The sequence below is a fragment of the Actinia tenebrosa genome, unplaced genomic scaffold, assembly GCF_029948245.1.
Source record: "Actinia tenebrosa isolate PJP-AT-01 unplaced genomic scaffold, QUT_ActTen_1.0 PGA_scaffold9__36_contigs__length_13948895, whole genome shotgun sequence".
Taxonomy (NCBI): Eukaryota; Metazoa; Cnidaria; class Anthozoa; order Actiniaria; family Actiniidae; genus Actinia; species Actinia tenebrosa.
The window spans coordinates 790,389-811,460 of record NW_028292586.1 but is presented as its reverse complement, the minus strand read 5'-3'; the positions used below and the strand labels follow the sequence as shown (position 1 = coordinate 811,460).

The following is a 21,072-nucleotide window of genomic DNA, read 5'->3' as shown; positions in this document are numbered from 1 at the left end:
AACGGTTAAGTTGTCGTTGGCTGATCCACGAGCAAAAGAATTCCACCAGGTAAAGAGTGAGAAGGGCACTCCTATCAGCTGCTTGATGAATCGTTATGTTTTGTTATGGGGACGACAAATATATTACAGAATTTGAATTTTATACTCCTAACCAAAGAGAAAATATTAATTCAGCCAGAGTATCAATTTCATTTAGGGCAACATCTTTTAACCCACGGGGGGGGACTCCCTCATGAAAGGGGGCGCGGGGTCCATGTCATCCCTTTTAGGGTTTGAAATCAGGGTTTTGGTCCCGCTTAGGGTGATAAAGACGAGAATGCGCACCAACTGAATGTTGTGGTCCCTTTTAGGGTATAAGGTCTACAAAAAAGCAAGCGATTTGTATATGACGACGTCATCATGAATTTGTTAGAGCAGACGGCGTTTGATGCAAATAAAATCGAGAAACTAAACAAAAAAATGCGTTATTGATTGGTCCCTCTCAGGGGTGAAATTTCATCACTGCCACACCCATTATCCCAATATACAGGTCCCTTTTAGGGGTCATTTTCGGAATTTCCGACGAGGACCCCCGCCCCACTTTTATAAGGGAGTCATGTTTTCCCAATTCAGTCCCATAGAGGAAAATTTTTTAGTTTAAATATGGTTGTGCATGAGAAGACACATGAATATGGATACGACAAGAACAATGAATATTACTCTCAAGGGAATGACATGTGGTCTGAAATGGGAACAAATTACGTCCAAGTAATAGACTTTTTCGATGTAACGTCAAAATGGGATGTCTTTTTTTGTTGTGGGGGGGGGGGGGGGGTTGGTTTCGAAAATAAAAATTGTTGGTGTTGGATATGGTAAAGGTTTTGAAAAGATTGGGGCAGAAACCTACCCAAAAAGGCCCAAATTAACCACTGGGCTCATGCTGATATTAAACGACAATGACAGAGTGATAAATATACTACATTCACGCCATGCGATAAATCAGTTAGTAACAGATAATTTTTTTCATAGCACATCATTATATGCTACCGTTTTCCTCTTTAGGCTCCCCTGGCTTATTTGATAAGCCCCCCTACCCCCTCCCTTTGAAGCCCCTCCCTTTTTTACGACTAAAGAAACACAATTCTTATTACACTGACAAAAACCTTCATAGGATAATTTATTTAGGATCATTCGCCATATCATAATCATAATAACTTCCAAACTTGAGATCTCATCGGCAATAACATTCTTATCTTATTGGAAAGTTTGGATTCCATTTTTGAACCCCATTTAATTCCCAATGTTGGTTTTTAATCTTCAAACATCCCCATTATATTTTCAGTTGAGAAAAAATGCTGTTCCCTTCCTAAATAGCTGCAGAGGATTAAAAAAATAGTTTTTAAAAGTACTTGAAATATTCCAACATTGGGTTATGGTTTTCCCACTTTTCTCCCACTATTTAGAAATATTCCGATTGTTTTCGAAATTTGGATTCAATTTTTCCTGTCTCTCATCAAAAAGCCATTCAGGGATCGCGGATCAGACCATTATGGAGTGGTATAGGGCTTGAGAATTTGGCCAAGACAAACAAGCATTAGGGATCACTGTCTCGCCATTTATATCATGCATTTGCGCGCCACCATAAGCAAAGAGTTGGTAGGAGTTTACCTGTTTCTCTGGCTTAGCGGTCCCTGACATTGATGCTTTACGATATAAAACCAACCTGCGACAATGCAAAAGGAATCAAACATAAATACTTTTTTCAATTAATGTCTTCCGGCCGAGACTGAAGAATAGTTCGATAAAGAGGGTCTATATAGGGTTGAGCCCACCCCGTTTACATGTGGATTTCAATGATTAGTGATTATCAACATCTAAGTGGTAGCTATTTAGGCCCCCAAAACATTTGGATAAGAAAAGGAAGAATTCGAAAAGGCTAGGGTGCTAGCAGCAGCTGCATAAAGATGTGTTATAAATATGGGAAATTCATGGGCCCTCTTGCTGATTGAAGAACTTCACCATATTTTTGTTGTTTGTTTGTTTGTTTCTCTGAACTTTCGAAATGCGATGTTTCTTTTTATGTCTAAATTGGGAGACATCAATTAAGTAAGCGCTCAGAAAAACAGGGTTTTTCGCAACTTGCAACCCATCAATGTTGGCGGCGCGCGCCAGAAATTTTGGACATCTCTCGAGCTGAAATCCTGATTATGCGCTAAGGCTGTAATCGTGGTTTGACTTAATCGTTTGACTTGAATGAACACGGTAACTTTGCCTAATTAAAGTTCTAAATTACCATGCATGTGCGGTGAAACTGGGAAAAAGTTACCGATATAAAATTAATTTACACTGGTGAGACTTTTCCACTGGGAGAAAAAAGTGAATAAAATTGGAAAGGGAAGCCTGGAAATGTGGCACACAGAGCTTTGAGAGGGGGGGGGGGGGGGGGGTGGAGGGTATCCAGAAGAATATTAGTTACTTCCATTTGAAAAATATAAAAAAGACAATGAAAAAAAACCAGTAAAAAGGGCATTTCATGTTCAGGGCTATAAACTAGGCTTTAGGATTCGCCTTGATCATGAGTAAAGGAATCCCTTTAGATGTTTCCAAAATTTGGATTTATTGAACTGGGCATTAAGACTTCAAGCAGAACAAAATAAATCTTAATACCCAGTCCACATTAAATTTAAACTTTCTGTTCTTGTTGAGGAGTTGGGGAACGATCGTTATTTATGGGGGGGGGGGGGGGAGGGGGAGGGGAGGGGGGGAGGGAGGATGTTTATTTTTTTGTGGGGGAACACTTGTTTTTAAGAACTACGAAAGGGAGGATCGCTCAAAACTTGGAGGAATTAACCTATATAAGGGGGGGGGGGGGCAGTCACAAAAATAATATACTGTTTTAAGGCAGGTGATCAGCTAAAATTATTCATTGTGTCTATCAAAGTGCAGCCAGCCCTTTTCTCGTCCAAGCTTGCTTTTATGAAATCCGTACGAGCGTAAAATTCCTTTTTTTTTTTTGTAAAAAAATTAATGAATTGCTCTCTGTTTCATTACACGATTGTCTAATAACCTATGGAATAGTATTATGTGAAAATATTTGTAAACAGTTATGTACAATGAATACGCAAATCATGGTTCAAGTCGATCGCAAAATGTGGTGTGCAATCGAAAACCATAGTTTGCGTCATCGCAATCTGTGGTGTTTGAAGTCAAGCCTATAGCCCATGGGCTGGAACTCACAGTATGCGTCAACGCAAAATGTGTTTCAAGACGATCGCAAAATGTGGTGTGCAATCGAAACCCATAGTTTGCGTTGATCGCAAAACATGGTCATATCTAGGGTTGGCCATATATTGCGTCAACGCAAACTGTGGTTCAATTTTCAACACCACAGTTTGCGACAAATTCTCGTCGCAAAATGTGGCATTCAAGCATAAGTCACATTTCGCGATGATTCAAACTATGACAATACACAATCACCACATTTCGCGATAGCGCAATATATGACTTTTTAAGGAATTGTTAGGAAAAGTTAAGTCACATGGGGTTGTAACTGTTACTGAAAGCTTTGCCTCTGACCATATATTAAAACTGCATGTTTCTGACAAGTCCTACGCATGTCAACGGAACACCTGAAACAGTGCTCACGTGTTCCATTTTGTAACTGAATCATAGCCGTGATCGGGCTTGCTAACAACTGAGTAATGTGGCAGTACCTAGGGTCCTTCCCAAAAAAAAAAGATCTTTGTTCCCTTAACATTTTTGTTCCCTTTAAATGACTTGTTCCCCAAAATCAGTGTTTCTCATTCTGTTCCGAAGATTACTGACAAGAATGTATTGTCGTTGTTCCTCAAGTCTTACTTGTTGCATGAAAATACTCTGACAATATTTTGTTTTCCCTGAAAATAAAGGCACCTGTTTCCTTGTTCCCAAAATACCTGTGGGAGGGGCTCAACTAGGGGGTTCAAGGGCAAATTGAGACCCTCAAGCAAGAGGCATTTACGACATATTTATGATAGTGCAAAGCACTTAATTGAAACCATTATTGTTTTGTGATCACCTAAGTGAATATAGAAAAGGGACTATTTACATTCCTCTTGATCTCAACATTTGTCCCCAATACAATGCATGTGCTCAAAAAATTTACGGATTCAAACTTTAACCCATTTATTCACAAATTTTCACAAATTAAGAAAACAAAAAAAAAAAAAAAAAAAAAAAAAAGCACGAAATTCTGGATCGTTTTCAGAAATGTCCATATCATATATAAATCATATATAGATTGAAATATAAGCAAAGTATTACAGTTTGTAAATACAAGCATTTTGAATCATGGAATAACCATAAAATACAGCAACGCAGACGGGGACGACAACAAAGACGGCAGTAGAATTGTACGGCCGCCAGTGCTAGCCATTGTTTAAGGGAGACTGATTTCTTTGGAATGAATTAATTAGAAGGCTGTCCTGGTTTCTCTAGGTGGTGTTTCAGATTTAATCCCATCGATTAAAGCCGCTAAATGCGAGTCTATTGTTATTTCTATACCTATTGTTCTGAGTTTTAATCCATGTGATATATGGTGTCAACTTGTTTTTTGAGCAGGAGAAAACTTAAACATATAAAAAGTTTGAAACTGCAACAAAGCAAAAAAGTAAATAACTTTTTAGAATAATTTTTTGACAGTTCTGAAGTTAAGACAGAGAATATCATATATTTTAGAGAAAACACAAAACAATTCGGTAGAGGGAACATTATTTCAAAACATGGCGTAGATTTGTAGATTTGATCATGTGAAAATTTTAAGCTTTTCAGAAATGTTTTTTCTTTCTATATAATTTTTAATTTTTCTGCAAATTTTAAAACTCAAATAATGTTGAGCTTGCCTTTGTTCACTAGTAACTTAAGTGAACAAAATACAGCTCAAAACAAATAGCTGCAATTGTATGCTCTAAGTTTCCTTACTAATTTCTTTAATGTAAATGAATGTTTCAAAACTGCAATATATTTTAGTATGATATATGATTCCCACTATTCAATAAAAAATTAGATTAAACAATTTTTGTCTATATAACATCAGTTATTGACAGTTATGGAAATATTATTTTGGCATGAGGTAGCAAAAGTTAAACCTGTGAGTGTTGAAGATTTTACAGTTGATAAATAATTATTAGAAAGACATCAGTCAAAAATGCTTCATCAAACCCTTTGCTTTTCTACCCTTGTCCCGAGGCTTTCTTCTGTCTTCTTTACAAGCAAAAATCTTGACACTAAGGTGTGAAGTTAAATGATATGTACGGAATAAACAGTGCAAAAAGGCAAATGGAACCCTCCTGGGACAGGGTTTTCTTTTCGTGCATGGGTAAGATTCAATGGAAAGAATACAATTTAAATATTTAAATATCTTTTTTTGGTGCCTTGATGATATGATAATAAATAGAGAAGAGAGTGTGGAAATAAATTATATTTTGAAAATTGTCCACCATCAATGATCAGATATATTAGCTTACTAATAAACTTCAGTAGACTCGGTAAGATGATAAATCTGATGATGGCCCAAGATAAGTTTCATCTACCTCTAGACTCTTACATTAAGATAGTCCACTATTGCACACTACTCAATGGTGTAAAATATTCCATCAAAACACTTTTAAGAAAAAAGTTCTGGGCAATGACCAGGAATAATGAAATGAACATGGAACATGTCGGATTCTTTCAATAAGATTAGTTCCTTAAACAGTTATATTTTTTATTGAAAGAGTGGTTATAAATATTGATAACAAAAACTGAAAGAAACTGAAGCTTTGAAGTACTAAACACTGCACATTAGTTTCCTTACCTCATGCGTATCACTTTGTACTACAAAATAATTTTCAATACCTTTATTTTGCTCTTTTCATAGTTCAAACTAGTGTTCACTAATAATATCATTATTAGTGCATTATTTACTGCATGTCAGCATATAAAGAAACGTATTAAAAACAGCTTAAATTTACAACACACTATGAGGCTTACTGCCTCATCTATCAAGTACTACTTTTTCGTGGGACTCTATCAGCTCACTAGATACACTGTGCTGACGAGGCCCAATACAGGCCGAAACAGCTGTCCAAGGTTTCTAGTTGAGCTGGTTCATTTTTTACATGCCTTAAAATTGTGAAAGGCTTTATGGCACTCTTAATTTACCTATTACACATGTTTTTACATGATATCTGAGCCCATCCCACACAGCTCACTGCATCATCTATGTTTTTAAGTGTCATTAATTGTTTTTTTCAGTAATAAAATAGTGAAGTTTGAAAATGAACCGTATCAAGTAAATGAATAAAAATATTTTCTCAGTCATCGTCTTTTAACATTGGATCACGTATCTCTTACTGTAAAGCAAGTGCCTCAGTTATACTTTTGGACTATTTCCTTTTTTCAATGTTAGAAGATTGGAAATCATATTAGGGAAATTAGGTTGTATCACCTGTACATAGCCGTGTGTTGCCAGAGGGTTCGCCGTACAGGGAATCCAAGCAAATAACTTGAATGGGTCTGGCTATATATTACTATGGAGAGGTGATTTTTAAAAACCACCGTAAAAACCAAATGACATGAAAAAATAAAACATTTCAAACTTCAATATTTATAATAATTTTTGTATATCACGGTTATTTGCTTGGGTTTCCTGTGGTTGGTTGCCAGAAATTTTAAATCCGATCTCTTTACAAACAAGAAAGATGACTATCAAATAAAGCAATAACTAGTAGTATCCATGTGCGCTTAAAAAGTGCCTTTCATTCTTGAAAGAAATAGTTTGGTGTTTTGTAACCGTCACTAAGGTATGATATAGTTATTATTATCATGATTTCTATTTATTTGAACTATGAAGTTCTTGCCTACTTCAAATGTTACCTGGCAAAACATATCGGGGGGAAAAAAGCAACAAATAAAAGAGATAATTCTGATAAACACATATTTCTATACATTATATATAGAATGATATGGAAGACTTAAATTATTAAAAAACTATTATTGAAAATGTGTTGTTCTTGTGAGAAGCATATACATACAACAATCCCTTCTGGAATCGAACCAGAGCTCTTAGAAAAATCTAAGTGCGACAATCAAGGATTTGTGGCGTATGCATAGCTTGTAAGTAGTGTACAAGTGTCGTTTGCAAATGAGTAGATTTTTTATCCCACAATATGCTGCATTTAGACAACAGGTTAGGTCTGAGTCAGCCTTCATAAATTACTTCAGCTCACATGAATTACATTAGCCTAAGGAATTATGTATCATCATTCTCAGACCAACCTGCACATCTAGAAAAAAAATTTTTGTTTGATTTTGTCTTGGTGTTATGACCACTTTACTGTGGTGGAGGAGGTAAACGTTCAGCTGGGCTTAAATGAGCTGAGCACGTTGTCAGTTCACCATGCTGCAGCATTACAGCTCGAATTGTCACAAAAACATCTGGGTCAGCTCTTGCATACACCACCAGCAGATGGAGCATTGAAATAGGACAACAATATATCGTATCTCTTATTTACACTAGTGTAGTGATAAAAGGGGAGGTTTGGGTCAAATTTTTTGTGAAGTCTAACATGAACTTTTGAACGGCCTCATGAAATGCTTTCTCATCAAATTAATTTTGTATCCCAAGAAACAATAAAACGGTTGTTGTTGTGAGGGATATAACATATTTCCAGTATCCAGTCTCATCATGGTATGAAAAAGGACTATTGCATTTCTCATCACACCTTCAGATTCCAATGATACATACCCTGTCATTGTTTCTGCACTACTATTGTGCTCCCCCTGTCAAAAGAAACATACCTGTCGATGTCCATAGTTGAGAAATCATGGTTGTTTCTAAACTAGGGCATTCAATATCATGATTGTACCTTGATCTCACATCTTCTGATAGGCCCCTCCTTGTGCTAATTAGCCACATTTAGAGTAAGTACAAACCTCCCCTCATAAGCATGGTTATTTCTTTCCAGTCAGTTGGCTATTGTTATTGATAAGACTTTCTCAACATCCTGCTGCTCATCCTGTTTCCTTTTTCCCATGTTAGGCCTGTACATGGATCATGCATACATTGGACAAGGTCTCTTAGGTTGAAATCAGGCACAGCACCATTTCTAACACTGATGGCTATTCCTCTAAGAACATGGTTATGGTCTTCCTTTTTATGTCGTGGTTCCTCATTATCCTCAACTTGCTCAGGGACATACAGATGTTCTCTTAAATTAATTCCTTGTAGGGTGTATGTCTTAATCTTATTGTGTTAAGAATACATGGCCATCAAATATTTCAGCAAGTCTGCTTTTGTCTCAGTTTTATCAGTTTTACCTAAAAAAAAACCAATGAAGTATCAAAGTGCCTTTCACTCCTTATGATATAAGGAGTGAGGTACCTCAAAACATCAGGAGTGAGGTACCTCAAAACATCAGGAGTGAGGTACATTTGGGAATGAATGAAATAAAAACATCTTTTTTCCAGTTTAGCAACACAAAAGTACGCCCTTTCTTTCATAGGTCAGAGATTTGTCATACATTAAGATTGATAGTCAGATGAAAATTAACAAAATATTAGCTTACCAGCACCAGCTACCTGAGGATAAGGGTTATAATATCGTTGGTACTTGGTTCTTTGTAGAGAAACAAGTGCATCTTGAAAAGATAGCCAATTTGCTGCCAAAGTGTTTTCAAGAAAGTGGATGTCTTCTATGAGAAGGGCTCCACCTCAATGTATACAATAGATATTATCTTTTAAAACTATACTTTTGTTTACAACATAAAATTTATCCTACTTACCAATGTGCAGGGGTTTTAAATACAATTCAATCTGGTGTACTGGCAATTTTTTTGGCCTCTGATGTTGCATCCATGATAATGTGTATTATGTTCACGGGCCTATTTGTCCCTTGTGTCCATATCAAGTTGAATTCACCAGTCACAAATCCTGATAATTACAAAGTACAAACAAAAGGTATTAACAGCTGATATCTGCATTTTTAGATATAACTAATATGATAAAATGACTACATACCAACAGCTATCATCCCAAATGGCTTTCATTTCATTTTCAACTCTTTGCAGTTCTCACTCAGGGCTCAGCAATGTTGACTTTTGCCTGACAAGTAGAAAAAAAATGAGACCCTAAGCATGAACACCATTTATCAGGAGAAGTAGTGATATGCAACAAACCTTCAAAGGATCTCGCTGAAGTGCTCCTGGTGCTTGACCTCTGGGACTAACAGCAAATATGTGTGTCGAAGTCTCTTGGGTTGGTTTAGATGTATTTTTATTCTGGAATCATGTTGTACATATCAACACATTCGGTTCGAGCCATGGCTTGCCTAGAAACTAATTTACATCATACAGATGTCCATATATGGGGTGCTATGACATCCCCCTCTTTGTGTTCAATTGTTCAATGTTTATCAACCTTATGGTTAATTGGTGTTGATCAATATATGTAAATGTTCAATGTCAACTTATATAGACAGGTTATATGCTTTTTTTTTGTATCAACTCTTTACAAACGTAGTCTAATAGGAGCTTTGATTGTACGCCCATATCTAGTGGTATAGCTTGCTGATTGATTGTTCTGCTCCTTTGGTTTATAATCACTTAAAGGTACATCTCGGCTTTTGGTAGCTTCAGTCATCTGTGGTCTTTCTTGTACCAATACCGCTGGTTTACCAAGTAGGTCTTGGGGATGATGTATGTCAAGTGCAGGTTGGGTTTCTTGGTAGTCCCTTCTTTCTGGTTCTTTAAGCTGGCTTGTTCTCGGTCTTAGATGTTCTCTGGTTCTCTAGTAGAGCTTACCATTCATCCCAACAACGACGTCCTTGGTTCGCTTATAGGGTTGGGTTTCCTTGTGATTTCACCCTTGTCCCACATTCTTTTGTGCGTATTGTACACATATACCAGCTCCTCGACAAGTAATGGTCTTGTGTCAGATTTACTTGCCTTTCTGTTATAGTACTCTGCTTGTTTCACTTGGGAGAGTCTGATTGCTTCCTTGTGGTGACCATTGTCTGGATGTGAGGATTGCAGGACATGGTTGCTGCTTGGAATAAGCAGTCGGGGCTTACATCCATACAAAAACTCACAGGGTGATGGTATAGTGCTTGTTCGGGGTGTGATTTTGTAGATCCAGAGTGCTGTGTAAGGGCACTTCTTTTCATTTAGGGCCTTCTTCCATAAGGATTTGCATGCTCCTATAGCTCTGTCTGCGACGCTGTTTGCTTGGTGATGGTAGGGTGAGCTGAATGTTAACTTGATCCCATTGTTTTCACATTACTCACGAAACTCTTTGCTAATGTACTGCGTACCAAAGTCAGCATGGATGTGTGATGGTAATCCATATTCTGTTAACACATGCTGGAAGTGGCTACATAATTTATGGTATTGGCTGTAATATTAGCAATTTGACTTACGACAGGAAATCTTGAGTAATAGTCTACAATCATTAGATACTTTGAACCGCTGAATTCAAAGATATCAGTTCCTAACTTTTCCCATGGTCTAGAAGGAAGATCTTGTTGCAATATGAGAAGACAGGATAACTGCACTGAGGTGGTACTTGATTAAGGAAGACTGAACAACTGCACTGAGGTGATATTTGATTAAGGAGGTCAGGATAACTGCACTGAGGTGGTACTTGATTAAGAAAGACTGAACAACTGCACTGAGTTGGTACTTGATTAAGGAGGTGAGAACAACTGCACTGAGGTGGTACTTGATTAAGGAGGCCAGAATAACTGCACTGAGGTGGTAAGAGGAATGGATAACTATGGGGATACCGCTGCACTGTGAAGATCTTGTGACTTGTGGGGAGACTGCTGCACCCTGAAGATCTTGTGACTTGTGGGGATACTGCTGCACCGTGAATATCTTGTGAATTGTGGGGATACGGCTGCACTGTGATGATCTTGTGACTTGTGGGGATACCGCTGCACTGTGATGATCTTGTGACTTGTGGGGATACCGCTCCACCGTGAATATCTTGTGACTTGTGGGGATACTGCTGCAATGTGATGATCTTGTGACTTGTGGGGATACCGCTGCACCGTGATGATTTCACCTATTTGTGTCATATCTGATGTCTTTTTTTTTTGGCAAATGAAATATTATCATCAGGGTGTTTTTGCCACAGATAAACCTCTTTTTTAAAACAGGTCATTGACATTATTCATACTTGGTTTTTTCAGATAGTTGTAAGTGAGGTCACACCACATGGTGAAATAATGGGACTCTTCTGCATCCAATGGTACCCAACCATGTTTATCCATTCGACACATGACATCTTCCTTGTTTCTGTCTGATGATTCCAACCATTTTTCGAGAGACACATTCCATTCAAAAAATGTGCATCTTTTCCTATTTTTAACTCTGTGAGCTGTTTTCCAGTTTGTTTGCTTATCAAATTCTTCAGGATAACCCATTAGCACATGGTAATCCCCAGATGGGTATCTTCTAGCAGGCCTTTCCTGAAGATACCTTTTCACTTCTGTATTCAAGCCAACAAAACATGAACTTTGGATCTGTTCAGGGTACATTTCTTCAAGGGTTTCAATCTAAGAGACGAAGAGAAAAAGTTAGCAAAGGAATTAACTTCCAAACATGATGATTGGCAAACAGACTGTTGAGTTCAATTTTCACCTGGTCTAAAAATGGACTCATTAAAGTCTTAGATCTTTGCTCTCAAGCAAATCTTATTATTGACAATAACATATTTAATCTAATATACTGATATCTCAAACGGAAAACAAGCAAGCACAAATGCATATTTACTTAACTGTATCAGTGTAGCAATTATTAAGATATCATGGGAAAAAACTATTTGTCTTTTTGAAAGACATTCCCATCAAAGTATATAATAGTTCAATTCTTAAAAACAAAGATTTTGGATTTTGACATTTGAGTTGTCTAAATTCATCACATTTTCAATTTCATCACAAGGAATTTAGTTTTTGACAGACACGAAACTGTAATGTGTTATGCATATAATATGCATCTCAAATTGAAGGTACTTATGAAAAAATCAAAAAGCATTTTATGGACAACATTATTGACAATTACTGTATAACTTCTGAATAAAGCAAATGAAATTTAACACTGACATTGTGTGGCAAAATAAAAATAAATAAATAAATAAAATTTAAAAAAAGAAGAAAAGAAAAGAAAAACATTCTTCAAAACGTTTGTCCCATGATACCTTAAGAAATGACGAGGCTTCACTTACTTCTTCTGTTGCTTCCTGAGGAGGTTTCAAAAGATTCAGCAGAAGATAATCTGTTTCTTCTTCATTTCTGGCAACTGATGATATGGCTGGAAGGGTAATAGAATAGCAATGATTCAGAATTGGAAAAAGTAATGTATATTACTGTTCTTAAAATGTAAACAAAACTAAGGTAAACAAATCAACTAAGAGCTATTACAGTGTACTGCTAAATGGATTTTAAAGTTGAGTTGCAATTAACACAACATATAAAGACAATAAAAAGACATGAGAAGCTCCTATATATTTCAATTGTAATTATAATACGCATTATTAATACCTGTGGCAATGACATTTTCTGAATCTAGATTTACTGGAAAGAGTGGTGGTAAGCTCTGATAGTTATAAAGATATCATCATCCTCATCACATGAATTAGCATTGCTCTTATCATTTTCACTTTTTTTTATAAAATTATTTTCACCATTTTTCTTCCAATCTTATGTAGGTATTCAAAATTCAATCTCAAAATCAAGCTTGTGATGAAACCCCATTTTCAGGTTCATTTTTGGAATTAGCATTTAATTCTGCATCAAATAGCTTGATGTCACCTTGAGGTACTGGGATACATTTACATGTATGACCACTATATAGACAGAGAGGTGGATATTACACTTTATCTTTTGACTTACCACTAGTAGATGTGTCTAAAAAATTCTCCTCTTCCTATTAGTAAAAAAACAATTCACAATTCAATCAAAATATGCATTAAAATTGCAATGTTTGTATAATAGATGACACAACTATTGTGCATGTCAGGTACATTCGTGATCATTGAATGGAACTGTAAAAAAGAAGTATTGCTTTGAATCTTATAGTTTTTTGTGTTCTCTGAAATTCTTAAGATTCCAATGGCTACATTCTCAAGCTCGAATGCTTAGAGTGGAATGATTTCCATATCATCTACTTCAAGTCATGCTTCTTCCTTCTGCAAGTTGTGAGACAAGAATATATTTCGACTCGACTGAATAATTATTGTCAGTTCAAATTGTCGGTTCATAAATTGAAATGATATATTTACGACGGTAAGATAAAAAATTCCATTATGATTGCTTTGCATCTTATTCTAAGTTTAATGAGGTAGAAGTTGATGAATTATCTGAAATTCCTTTACTTATTCTTATATCTGATAACAAAATATTAAAAGCTTCATTTTTTTATGTATTTGTCTTTAGAGCAAAAACATTTCATATAGCTTCAGAATGGGCTTCTAAATAATGAAAAATTAGCTCAAAGTTTGAAGTTAGTATGTTTACCAATATTACAAGACATAAATTCTTAGACTATTCTTCCTTTAACAGTACTGATCTTCGGTTACTAAATATACTTCTTTCAAACAATAGCTGATTTAGAGAATGAGCAGGTTATCAAAATTACATACGAGCGTTTTATAACGTTCAAAATCCTTGGAATCTTTTAAACCATTGTTCCTCTATTGTCATTGCTTCGTTCGTAGAAGACATGCTTAATTCTGAGACAAAGCGGCGAGGTGTTCAAAGTTAAAACGATCCCAAGTCTTTATAACATAAGATTTCTTTCTTTAGTAAGTTTTAACACTTCGACCGAATTCAGACATATAAGTTTTAGTTAAAGCCTCTTTCCAAATCTATTAAGAATTACTCGAAATTTATAAAACAACGAGAGGTGAGTTAACAACATTTAATTTTTGGATGGTCAGCTTCAGCTGAAACGGCTAACATTACAAGCTGATTATTATCCGTTCTAACGCTAAATGAAAATTCATTTATATGTTCCTATATTTATAAACAAAATTTTAATGTATACTAACCATGGTATTGTCTTCAAGAGTAAGACAAAAAGAATTCTTGATGAAACGCTTGAGGACACAATAGTGAATACTGTACGCACTCAACTGCAAGATAAAAACGTGGTCAACGTGGTCTCAACTATGTCTCCCCTTCCCCCAAGGGAGGATATTCAATGAGTTGGTTTCACCATGCATTCTGATTGGTAGATAAAAGCACGTCTTCTATTGGCTAAGAGGTATTAGGTCAGTTCTGCCATGGAAGTCCGTTTCGCCACGCTACAAACGACATCCCGAAAATGACGTCACCTTCGTGCTCCCGACGGATTGCCTCGATAGTGAAGCTACCGGAAATCATGCCGTGTTGAAGTCGTGTTGAAGCCGTTTGTTGAGTGTTTGAACTTGTAAATCGTGATTAATTTTAAAATAAAAATAAGATTCGCTCAATAATGTTGTGCCTTATGTTATCAAAATCGTTTTATAGCCATTAATTGAAAGAAGAAACAATGTCAGCCTGATTCACGCGAAGTAATGTTAACAAACTTATGAACACTATTTCGCGTGAACGAAATTGACAACCGGAAGTAAATATGGAGGGTCCTTTTGGCGGGAATTTCAGAAATTTGCCGGGAAATGTGGTAAAAATCTCGATGGAGATGGAATATATTTTGAATCATTTGAATAACTTCACATCTCTGGAGGCAAATTTTGGTTATGTTTCAAATGAGCTTGAAGCCTTAGAGGTCCTTAGACAATTTGAAACTGCTACAACATTGTCAAGTAAATTCTGTGGGTTTTACTGCAAGAATTTTGCAAGAAAAGGTATGTTGACATTTTTAATAAAAAAATATTAAGCTCTCTTCATGATCATTCCTCCTTCCCTCTACCCTCCTCCTCCCAGAGTCCCCAGACAAAAATTCAAGAGAACAATCATTCTAATTTATAAGGTCACAACTATGACAACTGTAGTAATAAATGATTTTTATAGTATATATGTATTAACTTTTTTTCTTTATAAGATGTTATGTCATTATATACACATGGCACAGATCACAGAGACATTCTGTAGTATTTGTTAATAGCATGTTGCTTAACCAGGAAAATGAAATGAAAAATTCTAAAAGAATTTGCATTACACCAAAAGTCAAAGAACAGAAAGAGAAAAATGAAATTAATAAGTTGAATTTGGTGTGAAATGTGATTGTCCGGGTGAGTGTAGTCTTGTTGGTGGTGACTGACGTTTCCACAACCTGAGTGTAAGTCATCTTCAGAGTCCAATGAGAAAATGAGACATAGTCGATAGTAATATTTATCTGTAACAAGTAATAAAAATAGAATTAATTGAGTGATTTATCAATCTATCTACATGTGATATATATTTATTAAATATTTTTTTTATAAAAATAAAACCAAAACAGATGATGGGAAAAAACATAAAGTGTTCTTTGAAGATGCTAAATCAACTACTTCTAGCAGAATAGAGTTTGATGGCATACCATTCGTGATAAATGGCAGAAAAGTCTATGACTGTCATCATGGTATTGACAGAAACAAGGCTGATAAAAGGTGATATCTTGAAATGATGCAGGTACTTAAGTTATGAATAGAAACAAGTCAATGTCTCTCTACTATTTCTTTAAAGAAATCTATCTACTCTGTTGCAGGACACTGGTGATCATTTTTCATTTAAAAAGCGAAGATTTCTGGTTCAAAATACTAAAAAGTTTGGCTGCTCTACCCAAGTTATCATGCGTGAAGTGATGCGATTCCCAGGCTATAAGGTAGTTTTGATACTAGTCATGATGCAGAACAATTAACAAAATAACATTGTGTAGTACCAGAAACTATCCATGCCCCCCTCCTCACACACACACATAGGGATGTTGAATTTCTGAGGGGTGGGGCTGGATGAAAGAAAAAAATTAAAGAGTTTGTATGGACGAAAATTGGAATTTCCAAGGGGTAGGAGAGGGGTCTGCAAAAAATCCTCTATGGGTGGGGGGGGGGGGGGATGGTTAATATCTCGAACTACACATTATGTAGTCTTGTATCATTTGCCCAACTTTTGTAACAATAAGAACCATACATAACATACAGGTATCTTGCATTGCAACAGATAGATAAAAATACAAAGAGAGGGAAGAGATCAGTATCTGAGAAGCTGAGAAAGGATATCGAGAAAGGGTTTGCTAAAGGAGAAACAAGAGTTTATATAGAATTCCCCAAAATGACTGACCATCAGGGTCATCCCACTGGTGAAGTAAGTACAACCTGAAAAAAAAACAAAGCCATTACACTGTACAATGCACATTCACTTTATTTATGCTTCTACGTGTATTGATCATTTCTCTGTAGGCAAGTGGTATCCTGCAACAGATTGATCCAAGACTTATAAACAAAATCCAGAAGCTTGCTACCTCTGAGGGCATAACAAGTGTGAATGAGATGAAAAGACACCTCAATACCTTTGTAAAACATGAGCTGTTCCAGGAAGATGACACACCATCAATTCTAAACAGGCGCTTCTTTCCATCTAAGACAACAATTAAGAACCATATGTATAGAGCATTCATAAAGGAGCAACTATCCAATATTGACCAAAAAAATCTAGAAGACAAAATTGAAATTTGGCAAAAAGAAAGTGCAAATGACAAATTCAAATTCAGACCATACGTGGAAGAAGAAGAGAAAGATCCAACTACAGCATGTGATGGTCTAGAGGATGATGTTGCCGATAATGTCAAAATAGATCTTGGAAAGAGAGGTCTACTTTTTGTCCACCAAACAAAATGGCAACAGGAGCTGATGCTCCGCTATGGCAATGAACTGACATTGTTGGATGCTACCTACAAAACAACTAAATATGCCTTACCTTTGTACTTTGTTGTGGTTAAAACCAACATTGACTACCAAGTTGTTGGTTCCTTTGTCATACAAAGTGAGACATCAGAGGCAATAAAGGAGGCATTAGGCATTTTGAGAGACTGGTCAAACAACAAATGGAGTCCACTCTATTTCATGGTGGATTGTGCTGAAGAAGAAATAACAGCAATTCAAGAAATTTTCAACAGTAAATAAATCAATATTATCTTGCATTTTTAAATTTTGCATGGTTTTATTCTGCAGAAGTAGATTTCATCATTGTCACGATAAAAAATTACAATTTTGTAGTGGTTCATCGAATGGGCTCTTAGAGACTAGAGAAATTTGTTAGCTTTATAAAATTTCATAACTTATGGGGCCACATTGATTGGTTTACTCAATAATATTTATATCAATTGCTGTTTAATCTGAGATATATAGATAGGGTCAGGAACTAATTTAATCTGGTCATTGAAATTGGAAATTTAATATGTAACATATATAATACATATTATTCTTTACATTTACCACAAGACTGCCAAGTATACATCTGTGATTTCCATAGAGAGCAGGCCTGGGAAAGATGGCTTTCAAAAGGAACAAATGGACTCACAGAAAAAAAGGACTTACTTCTTGCAAAGCAATGGACAACCTGAAATCTACTCCAGAGTGGAAGACAAGTAAAAACCTGAAAAACTGGATTGAAAACACATGGTTAAGACAGAAAAAGGCAAATAATTACATGAATTAACTAATTAATGTGATTGTTTAATATAGCCATTGTATAAGCCTTAAAGGCTAACAATCCTATTTGTCAATTATTTGTTTTTTTTATAACAGAGGTGGGTCTGGGCATACAGAAAGGAAAGACTTCTTGTCAATATAAATACAAATAATGGAGTGGAGCGTCAAAACAAAACCTTCAAATATGACTACCTTGTTGGAAAGCTGAAACCCACACTTAGTCGAATGATAACTGTCCTCGTAGAAGATTTCCTTCCAGACAAATTTAACAGGTTGGTTTTGAACAAAGTAATGTCAAAAAATTAAAAACCATGGAAATAATGCAAAATTTCTTATATTTATACCTGTAGATATGTAGAGGGAAACTGCAGGCTTTCTAGTAGTTTCAGAGAATACAACAGAGCCATTCCTGAATACCTGCACAACAGACCAACATATGTGGTTAAACACTGTCAAGATAGGATGACTTCTGCACAAGATTTCACAAGGGCTGATATCCAGGTATTAGAGCAGCAGAACAACACATGCTCCTTCAAAGTAAAGAGCCATCCTCATGTTTATGAAGTGCAGTTTGGCAATAGTGAGTCTCTGCCAAGTTGTCAATGCCTTGACTGGGAAAAAAAACAAGACTTCCTTGCAAACACTTTTTTGCAATCTTCAAGTGTATTCCAAAATGGAACTTCAGTGATCTTCCAGAACATTACAGACAATCTCCATTTCTAACCCTTGATGAGAATGTTATGTTTGGCACCAGTACTACCCATACTTATAAGCCATGACTTGATGAAGACTTAGTCTCAAGTCATGACATTAACTCTGCTCTGCTTCTGAACAACCAGCTGAACTACAACAACAGTCAAAACCTTTACATTATAAAGACATTCCTCAACGTAAAAAGTTTTTCAAGACTGCTGCAACAAAGTGTAGAGACATCTTAAATCAGCTAAAAAACATTACTTACCTGACAGAAGATGTGGAAGTGGTTGAAGAGGTAAATGAAATGTTACTCACTTGTCTTGACAAATCAAAGGCTTCTTCTCCCAAGTCAAACAACCTGATACTGGAGACTACAGGAAGTACTGGCACTGAAAAGAAACCACCACTCATCAAGTCCGCTGGAAGTACAAAGAAGTATAAAGAGATTCCCAAATCAATGAAGAAAAAACATCCCTATTCTGGCAGAGTTGGTGAAAAAGCACAGACCATGAAAAGGCTATTCAATGTGAATGCATGCACACCTGAGCCTAGTAATGAGCCACCAACAAAAAAGAAGAAACCAAAACAAACAGCAACATAATTGAGGAACAGGTGCCTGCTGAAATAGTGAATGGATTTAATGAAGAATATTTTGAAGTCCATGATATCACAGACAACTCATTTGTTGATAGTGTGGAAAAGGATGATGATCAAAGTGATGGTATCATTGGTGAGGGAAAGGATGAATATGATAAAAATAATGGTGATTATAAATCTGATAATGATGACAAAGATGATAATGATTATGCTGATTGTAAAGACAATGATGAATGTGAAGAAGATGATATACAATATGTTGGAACTGAACAATGTTCACCATCCACTAGGAACAAAAGGCCAAAGTTAGTTCTGTCACCTACAGAAAGAAGTGCCATCAGTAATGGCAAAAATGTTGTCAGATGAAGCAATAAACATTGCACAAAATCTCCTTGCCTCACAATTTCCAGCTTTACAAGGCCTCGAAAATTCGACGTTAGGCCCAGTTGGAGGATTTTCTGTGTTTCATGGACATTATTACAGATACTACATACTGGAAGAACCCACTAGGTTTGTTGTTCAAATAGTAACGAAAGGGAGCCACCAGAAATTAGAGTGTTATAGTCTTTTTCGTGGTGTTGTAGCACTAAACACCAAACAACAGATGGCTCAGTTCCTATACTGCAGCAAGCCTGAACTGAAGATCAATACCATCCCTGTACAGCAGCAAACAAATGGTACAGACTGCGGCATGTTTGCTATTGCCTATGCAACTACCTTGGCATTTCAGCAAAATCCAGCCACAGTAAACTATGATGAAGAGGCTCTCAGGCCTCATCTTCTAAAATGTCTTGATGAACAAAAGATGTCCCCCTTTCCAACACTTCCTGCAAAAATCTTAAATAAAAAATGCATAGAGAAGACCATCCAGGTTCAGTTATTTTGTATCTGTTGAATGCCTTGGAATGGACATTCAAAAGACAAATCTAAAAAAATGGCAGAGTGTGAAGGATGCCTTAATTGGTTTCACCAAGATTGCGAGGAAATTCCAGGAGAGGTTTTTAAAGAAGAGCAGGAATGGGTGTGCTCGAAATGCAAATCTGTGTAAAGACAAGCCTACTACGCACCCACAAGCCTAGTATGAGAATACAAGCCTATGTGTCTACAAGAATAGAAGACTACGTGCCTACGCACCCTGTTTATGACAAAAGATATAATTAATTGCATTGAGTTCCTGTTTCAATTATCATGTCAGCTCGCGTATTGTTTTTTTTTTAACAACCATAATATAAACCAGTTTCGGTCAATAGGAACCTGAATATGACTGGAAACTCAGGAAGAACTTGGAACTGGAGTGAAATTGCACACCCTGTTTATGACAAGAAGCTCTAAAAACCATACCCTGTTCATCGGATCATCCCCATATAGTCCATTTATGGGAGTACGCCCCCCCCCCCCCCCCCCCCCCTTACGTCTATTTTCAAAAACATGCGACCTCAGTGCTCTGAGTTGCACAAAATTTGGGTTTTCACTGCTGTCAATCAAACCTAATCAGTCGGTAACTTTCATATTTTTGATTGATGGCAGCAAAAAAACAAAATTTCAGCGTGCAACTCAGAGCACCGAGGTCGTATGTTTATGAAAATAGATGTAAATCGATTTAAAAAAATAAGTCTAAAAGGATACAGTTTCGACATACAGTTGTGAATTTTAAGAGAAAAATTTGAGCTTAAAAAAGCTTGTCATTTTGGAACTCGCGAAGTAACGTCCAAAGTTTAAAACAACTATTTCGTGAGTCCCAAAATGACACAATGATTATGCGCTGTCATTTTGGAACTCGCGAAGTAACGTCCAAAGTTTAAAACAACTATTTCGTGAGTCCCAAAATGACACAATGATTATGCGCTGTCATTTTGGAACTCGCGAAGTAACGTCCAAAGTTTAAAACAACTATTTCGTGAGCCCCAAAATGACACAATAATAAGACATTGTTACGATTTTGCAAACAATTGCTATTAAAATACTTTGCTTTAAAATCTTACCTTTATTTTTGTACGGAACTTGGAGGTAGTCCTCATGTAAAAAGAGAAAAGCTTTAGGAAAAGCACAGAGAAAAGTAGTAGAAATACATCGATCGGCGCCATCTTGTTTGTTGAGTCGGTACGACGGAACGAATCCGTCGGGAACACGAAGGTGACGTCATTTTCGGGATGT

General features: G+C 36.3%; 3 protein-coding genes across 15 annotated transcripts; 1 reads left to right on the top strand and 2 right to left on the bottom strand.

The window, feature by feature from the left end:
* Positions 1 to 7,092: 7,092 nt before the first annotated feature.
* Positions 7,093 to 14,124, bottom strand: LOC148904435 (uncharacterized). Its single transcript, XM_089025122.1, has 7 exons — positions 14,044 to 14,124; positions 12,887 to 12,920; positions 12,220 to 12,305; positions 9,174 to 11,551; positions 9,016 to 9,099; positions 8,781 to 8,928; positions 7,093 to 8,316 (listed from the first exon to the last, which is right to left on the bottom strand). The coding sequence occupies exons 1-4, from the start codon at positions 14,044 to 14,046 to the stop codon at positions 11,144 to 11,146; spliced, it is 531 nt and encodes a 176-aa protein (XP_088881248.1). The 5' UTR covers positions 14,047 to 14,124; the 3' UTR covers positions 7,093 to 8,316; positions 8,781 to 8,928; positions 9,016 to 9,099; positions 9,174 to 11,143.
* An 861-nt stretch (positions 14,125 to 14,985) lies between these two features.
* Positions 14,986 to 21,014, bottom strand: LOC148904433 (uncharacterized). 13 transcript variants are annotated; one of them, XM_089025127.1, is made up of 8 exons: positions 20,901 to 21,014; positions 18,587 to 19,755; positions 17,970 to 18,042; positions 17,410 to 17,877; positions 16,892 to 17,050; positions 16,485 to 16,552; positions 16,256 to 16,290; positions 14,986 to 15,332 (listed from the first exon to the last, which is right to left on the bottom strand). In XM_089025127.1, the coding sequence occupies exons 2-4, from the start codon at positions 18,730 to 18,732 to the stop codon at positions 17,713 to 17,715; spliced, it is 384 nt and encodes a 127-aa protein (XP_088881253.1). In that variant the 5' UTR covers positions 18,733 to 19,755; positions 20,901 to 21,014; the 3' UTR covers positions 14,986 to 15,332; positions 16,256 to 16,290; positions 16,485 to 16,552; positions 16,892 to 17,050; positions 17,410 to 17,712. The 13 variants fall into 13 exon arrangements, 10 of the variants coding, with proteins under 10 accessions (XP_088881253.1, XP_088881257.1, XP_088881258.1 ...); XR_016118873.1 differs by having other exon boundaries at positions 17,970 to 18,740; XR_016118874.1 differs by having other exon boundaries at positions 17,512 to 17,877; positions 17,970 to 18,740.
* Positions 15,413 to 15,870, top strand: LOC148904434 (uncharacterized; the record flags this gene model as incomplete). The annotated part of the gene is made up of 2 exons (XM_089024628.1): positions 15,413 to 15,585; positions 15,662 to 15,870. Coding segments are annotated over 2 exons (348 nt in total), but the record flags the coding sequence as incomplete, so codon positions are not given.
* Positions 21,015 to 21,072: the final 58 nt, after the last annotated feature.

Excerpts from the sequence above, each read along its gene's own strand:
- LOC148904435 (XM_089025122.1), bottom strand. Across the intron at positions 12,306-12,886 it reads TTTAGACACATCTACTAGTG|CCATATCATCAGTTGCCAGA; the intron begins GTAAGTCAAAAG and ends TTACCCTTCCAG. Across the intron at positions 11,552-12,219 it reads CTCAGGAAGCAACAGAAGAA|ATTGAAACCCTTGAAGAAAT; the intron begins GTAAGTGAAGCC and ends TTCGTCTCTTAG.
- LOC148904433 (XM_089025125.1), bottom strand. The coding sequence starts at position 16,922 with ATGTTGGTTTTAACCACAACAAAGTACAAAG. Across the intron at positions 16,553-16,891 it reads AACCACAACAAAGTACAAAG|ATGGAAAGAAGCGCCTGTTT; the intron begins GTAAGGCATATT and ends TTGTTGTCTTAG. Across the intron at positions 15,333-16,484 it reads ACAGCTCATGTTTTACAAAG|ATAAATATTACTATCGACTA; the intron begins GTATTGAGGTGT and ends TACTTGTTACAG.